At 43.5% G+C, this 6,807-nt stretch overlaps 1 protein-coding gene across 2 annotated transcripts in view; it reads right to left on the bottom strand.

The window, feature by feature from the left end:
- The window catches only part of RFC3 (replication factor C subunit 3), a 29,738-nt gene extending 23,616 nt beyond the window's left edge, over positions 1 to 6,122 (bottom strand). Inside the window, exons 1-3 of one of the 2 annotated variants that reach the window (XM_019525420.1) lie at positions 5,993 to 6,122; positions 4,914 to 5,051; positions 2,801 to 2,868 (exon numbers count right to left, since the gene is read on the bottom strand). In XM_019525420.1, coding sequence (XP_019380965.1) covers positions 2,801 to 2,868; positions 4,914 to 5,051; positions 5,993 to 6,079 — 293 coding nt within the window. In that variant the 5' untranslated portion in view covers positions 6,080 to 6,122. Of the gene's footprint in view, positions 1 to 2,800; positions 2,869 to 4,913; positions 5,052 to 5,680; positions 5,753 to 5,992 lie in introns of those variants that run through there. The other variant, XM_019525421.1, reaches the window with a different exon arrangement.
- Between the last annotated feature and the right edge of the window lie 685 nt (positions 6,123 to 6,807).

Raw genomic sequence — 6,807 nt, 5'->3', positions numbered from 1 at the left:
GCACAGAGGCCCTCCATGGTGAAGGCGGGAGTGGGACTGGGCCATGAACCACCCAGCTGGGGCAGAGAGGAGCCTTGGGCAGCTTGTCCAGGAAGTGTGATCAGGAGGTGGCTCCCCACCATTACACATACATCCAGGGAAGGAAGCATGAGGGAAGGGTATGTGCTTCTCGGATTTACATGCAGGGTAAGGGTGGGCTGCATTGGCCTCTTCCAGGCAGGGAGGCTGGGCTCAGGGCAGGTAGTGATGGTGGTGCTGGAAAGGAGCGGGGAGGGCTACAGCAAATTTGAGCTAGTGACTGTAGTCCACTCCATAGCCCCCCCTCCCAGCCCCCAAGCCCACCTTCACCCTGTGCACAAATCCAGGGGGCATATGCCCCCCATGCCTTCTTGGCATGTGCACAGTGGTGGGGAGCCACCCTTCCACTACCCTTCCCCCCACCCCCGAGGCCCCCTGGACAAGTCACCCACAGCTCTGTACTGCACCCCACATCCTCCCTCACCACACAGGCCTTGCCCTTGCTCTCCCAAGACTTACCGGCCTGACACTGCTCTCCAAGCTGTGCCAGGCTGTATTCCTGGCTTCATGCACGCATGCATCATTTAACTGGTGACTATCAGCTATACTGACCAAAAAAAGAATTGCCTATTTTCCTGTTATCGGTGCCAATCCAATATGGACCAAAATATTGGTGCACCTCTATTAAAAAATCAAATATAATCTCATACTATATCTTCCTTTTTATGTCTTAGCCTTTAAGCACAGTATTAGGGTGACAGAAGTACCACTCTTCGAAACAATCCATGATACATGCCATAACAGATACATCAGTGATGAAGAAGCTCAAGGAATTTGTTTTCTCAAGGTTCTTCCATGCTTTAAACTACTGTTCAGCATAGAGGGCATTTTAAGTGAGAAAAAAAAAAGTATCTTATGTTCTAGCCAGCTAATAATATGCCCCCTCCCCCAAATATATTTCAGTCTCATATTTAGGTCAGGAACAGAAAAAACAATTTACAATCTGTTTCCAGGAAGTTTAGTTATTAAGCTATGCTTACTTCTTATACTGTAGAAGTGGCTACATTAGAGAGCCTGATTAATAATTTCATGGGTGAAGGAACAGACAAAGCTTGACGTCATCTGAATGTTTCAAACACTTCAATAAGATGGTTAGGCAGTGCAGAGTTATCAACCAAGTGTAAACTTTGTCATCTTTCTCCCACAGAATGATTCATTTAACATCATCTGCCTATGGCAAGTTGTGCAGCCAGCAGGCAAAGCCCTGTAAGTTACAGATGAAATCTGTGCAGTGGCTTGGAGAAAAAAGTTACACAAAACAGATTTAACACCTGTCCATTTCCATCTCTCTCCAGAAGTTAGTTTCCTTTCCCTTTTTTTTTTTTTTTTTTTAAAAAAGGTTAAATCACACAGTGTTATCCTAAATGTACTTCACTAAACATGGAACTAATATCCAATATAATCAGAACTTCACAGAGCATACCCACATATGTCATGGACATTAGCAGAACACAGTTCTGCAGATGCCTACATATTAGGGAGAGACAGTAATGTGTACTTCAAGACTTACTGATTCACTGTTGGTTCTAGCTCTTTTAAAATAGAACACCAGAGTGAGTAACTTTAATACTAAAACTAAAAACATTTACAGCAGCTCTATAAGTAAGTATGTATTTCATCTTTTAAAGATACTTAAAGTTTGGAGTTGAATACAAATATTTATGAATGGATATTAAAAAAATCTGATTTCCTTATACCATTTTAGAATGATCTGATCAGAAGATTACACAGGGATTTTGTAGTTTGTCATTGTGAAGCTAGAATGTCAACATTGCAAGACCAATGGAAAGTTGTTTTGAAATATCTGAATACAATCAGTTCTCCCTTTTTCTAATAATTATGGTAAGCAGGTATTAAAAAAAAGACAAGTTGACACGCATGAAAATAGAAACTACTCCCAAGAATAAAGCAACATGGTGAAATATTAGAAGTCAATTGTGAAAAAGGTAAACCATTTACTTCAGGCACTATTGTCCATAACTCCAACTTAGACAGCTGAAGCAAACATAACCAAAACCTGCCCTTGTAGGATGACAGCATATACCCTGGTATGATTTAAATGTTAAAATGGTTTCAGGTAAATACTTCTTTTTATTTTTGGTCATCACAAGCAATTTCACCACTTTCAAAGACATATAGTAAAACACACTAACTATGAACTCTACTATAGCAGCTGGCATTTAAGCCAACATCTAACCTTTGACTGACACGATTCTTAATATTTTGGCCCAGAAAAACAATAAGCATGTATTTTGTTACAGCATATAGTACACTATGCTTAACATCCATTTTTACAAGAAAAAACAGAAAAAAGGGATAAAAAGAAAAGAGCCCTTCCCCACTAATTTAAGGGCAAAGTTTTCATAACGGCTTTAATCTAATCCCTACATTTTCAAATGCAACTCTGTGCATGGCCCAACCCTCATATATTTGCATGTTGAAATCTGTTACTTAAACAGGAAGCTACTGTATTTATGTAGATGCATTCAGGTTTCTTTGTTACCTACATTTTGGTTTCTGCCTTCAGAACCAATACATGCAAACCCTTAACTGTGAATAAGGTTTACTTGGGTATTTTTTCAAAGCAACTACTTGCACAAGTATATTTTGTGGACTGGATATTTACAAAACAAATCTTAAGCCATTTCATAAGCTATGGTCAGGGGTATCATACCCTTAACATTCCCAGTGTAAACTTTTTATTGCTCCCCTATGAATTTACCTTGGATTAACTTCGAGATGATAATTACTTGCAATGGTGCTAATTTCAATTTTCTTTTTAGAGGGTGCCTGTGTAAAAAGGAAGAATGTTAGATATCAAGGCAACTTAAAAGGAAAAAAAAGTTAAAATTTTGAAACCAAGAAATTATTATTGGCCACCTGCTAGCAGCATCATGGCACAGAGGACCTGTATTTCAGATCAATCTTGTTCTCTCACCTGGGGAGAAAGATTAACAAGAGCACTGGGAGGAATCAAGCTTCTAAAAAGATAATGGTAAGTGTTTTCTAAAAAGTTTGATCCTACTGTTGGATATGTTGGAGGTTCTAGATGTGACAAAGCCATCTCCCTCTCAAAAGATCATTCTAGTTTGCAGACACTTGGAAGCCTGCCTCTCCAAGATTGCCATTTTTGGCGGCGGTGTTACAGGATAGGGGAAGATGTTCCTCCGTTTCAACATGCGATTATAAATCTGTAAATAGTGTAGTATACACCACTATTTATGTCAATTCTGATTCTGGACTTCAACAATTAAGCAATGGTCTATGTTTCTATCACCTTAACAGGATACATTTCCATTCAACAGCGTGTGACTGCACTTATAGCAACTATACATCTCCTCCAATTCAAATCACCTACCAGAAGTTAGAGAATTTTCCCTGTAAGTCACCACAATCTGGCTTTTTTTTCCTTTTCTCACCGAGTCACAAAAAAAATAGAAGCCAACCCACTAATTCTCAACCAGGGTGCCTGAGGGAGCACCCTGGGGTACCACAGGAAGTGAGAGGAGTTAAATGCCGAGATAGGTAAGGAGAGGCTGAGGCTAGTAGACAAGCACTGTAATAAATTCATTTTTGAAATAGGGTGCTGATCAATTTAAAGTAGTTATGGAGAGATACCTTGAGTCAAAAAAAAAAGAGTTGGAGTTATGCTACTGAGCTATGCCAACACCTGAAAAGTTTGAATTAGCTTATTTGAATGCCAACAAATGTTAGATGCACCAATTACAGTAAAAGCTCTGTTACCCAGCATCCTCCGAGAATAGGGGACGGTGGTTAATAAAATATGCACTGTCTGGTGCATTTCCTGGCATCAGTGTGCCGGGGGACAGGGAAGGGGGCTCCATGCAGGCTCCTTTACCCCAGGCCATGGTCAACAAGGAAGAAGTGAAAAAGAAGAAGAACTCTGCTCCTGGTGGCAAAGCCGGAAGTGAGACTTCCTTCCAAGGGACATGGCAAAAGAGAAACCGGAAGATTTGTATTGACAGATGCCAGTTAGTGGAGCTTTCTGGTTGGTAAAGTGCCGGATAACACAATTTTTGCTGTACTATAATTTTTCTTAAATGACAGTACTAAAGAAATAAAAGCTCTTGATAAGATGCTTAGCATCTCAAAACAAGACTATCTTTTGTACCAGATATGACATCTGGGGCACTACTGAACAAGTTAAATGGTAGTTTGTCCCATTGTTCCTTTTTATTATTTAGACTTCCTCTTAATATTTTGTTGATCAAAACATTCATTTCTCTAAGCAAGGATTTTTACCTGGTAATACAGGATCTGGAATTATAAATCTGAAGCAACTGCCTTGCTCCTCAGAGAATGGACTGATGAAGTTATTTCAATTTTAATAGGAGATCTGTTATGTAACAAATTATGACCCAGCATATGCGAGGGGGGTGGTATTCATGGTTTATCTAATGCAACTGAATTTTACACTTTGAGAGAGTGCTTAAAATTAAGACACTGAGATGAACTCAAGCATTGGTCCGGATTCTAATACCAGTTACCCAATGGTAAATCCAAAGTAATACCAATGAAACCAACATGAAGGAAACAAATTTGAATCTTGTCCTTGATATTTAAAAATGTCAAATACTCATGCTCAACTGACCGGAAAAAGCAAGTTGTTAAGGGGACAAGAGCTAGAAGTACTTGGTAAGAAGGAAACATTCTAGTGGCTAATTTGATCAACTTTATAAATAACTTTGAAGCTTCTACCATGATAAAGAATCACAAACATTGTTAAATTATACTGCCTTTTTTGCTATGTTAGGCTATGCTTGCATACAAGTATTTTTTATTTTTAAACAACCTGTACATGAAGGATTTCTTACCGTTATAGTCTGATGTTCAATCCTTAGCTTTTCCACTCCTGCACCATACAGTTCTCTTAAGAGACACATTATCCTAGTTTTTTTCCCAGCTCCAGACGGTCCATACACCAACAGATGAGGGAAGTCACCACACTGAACCTGCAAATAACACAGCAAAACTAGTTACAATCATGCTTCCCATGGGCTTGCAAATTAAATACACGGATACTTCTCTCACATTCGTGTCTAGTTCTGTACTGCTCTGACCTAAAACACAGCCTGGAATTAGATGCTTCTTTGACAGATGAGCAGGAATCTTAGTTCTCACTGATAAAAGAAAACCCCCAATTTTCAGATTTTAAAAAGGTAACCCCCAAATCCACATTTTCCCATAAGTAGAATGAAATGCCATGGGGGGGGGGGAGAATGTGGATTTTAGGTTACGTTTTTATCCAAAAATTGGGTTGTGTCTTCTTTTTTGTTTTGTTTTTTTTAAATCAAAGAAAACCAGAATCCCTCATAGATGAGCATTTCCATTGTTTGGAACAGACTGCTGAGAAACCTGTTAAGAGTCTTTTTTTTTTTTTTTTTTAAAGTGAAATCTTCAAATAATTTCAGACAGTCATTTCAGCCATTTCTTACTCCTGCCCATTTTGTAGAGGGATAATAACTAGCAAGCACGATTGTCAGCAGACGTTTCTCTGTCTCTCTCTCTCTCTCTTCTGAAAGCTCAGTAAAAAGAACCTAAACAGGTAAATAATCCAAATAGAGAAAAATTAGGGCCTTACTCTTTCAAGCGCTAGTTACCAGGAGGAAGCCCTCGGGAGCTGGAGCCTTACCATGAGCCGCCTTTTCTGGGGAGAAAACTAGCCTCCCTCCCTCCTGAAGGGGCCGGGGATCCCCGCGGGTCACAGGAGGGCAGCTCAACCTCCCACTGCCCGGCACCAGCCGCGGGGGCTGGGAAACAACCAGCTATAACAGAGAGAATACCGCGCTTCCCTACTGCCGAAACCCCGGCCCCAACGGGGGCCTCAACCACGACCTCCCCCCGCGTCCCACTGGGCCCCACTGCTGGGCTGGTCCCCCCGGCCCGGCCTCACCAGATTGCGGAGCTGCGCCGCCTGGTCGCGGTGGAAATCGAGGCGCGCGAGCGCCGTGGGCCGGTACTTGTCCGCCCAGAGACTCATGCCGCCGGCAGTTAAAAAAAGGCGCGCGCAACCCGCCCGCGCAGCACTTCCGGGCCTGCGCCCAGCGACCCACCCCCCGAGCTACGGCGGCCGCACAGGGACGGGCTTGTGACAGCCGAAGGCGCCCGGGATCTGGGCGGCGGGGGGGAGGGGCCCGCGCAGGCCTGCAGGCTCCGCCCCCAGCCCTGGGGCCCCCTCCCACCCTTAGCCCCAGGGCTGGCTGCAGCCAGTTTCCTTACTTGGCTGCTGTAGTCATGGGGCGCTCTAAGGGATCTTGCAGATCATGGGGTAGCTCCCCCACCCCCCTGCAGTTGGGCAGGAAGGGCCGCAGGGATCAGGTGACCCCAGCAAGGTGGGTGTTAAGACGCTTTGTGAAGGTGGCCGCCAGGGTGGGTGACTGTACAGTACTGCCTCTGGGGGCCTGTTGCAGACCCGCCGCACTCAGTTTTTCTGTATGTCCAGCCTGAGGCGATCTTCAGTCAGCTTGTGCCCATCATTTCTTGCGCTCCCCCGGGGAGCCTTGGTGAACAGCTGCTCTGCGCAGCCCCGATGTACCCCCTGATATACTGATTATAAGCTGCCACCAAGTCCCATATAAGTATATCAGGTCCCAGATGCGGCAGGGCCATGTGATGGCCACGTTGCGCCAGGCCTTGCGGGAGGCAGCCTGGCGGCACCATCTGTGCACCCTGCAGCAGGTCTCGGCGCCACTGCGCGCCGTCTCACAG

This window comes from Gavialis gangeticus, unplaced genomic scaffold (assembly GCF_001723915.1).
Source record: "Gavialis gangeticus isolate Ggan-Ray unplaced genomic scaffold, GavGan_comp1, whole genome shotgun sequence".
Lineage (NCBI taxonomy): Eukaryota > Metazoa > Chordata > Crocodylia > Gavialidae > Gavialis > Gavialis gangeticus.
Note: the sequence above shows the minus strand (reverse complement) of the source record. Positions and strands in the feature narration are given on the sequence as shown.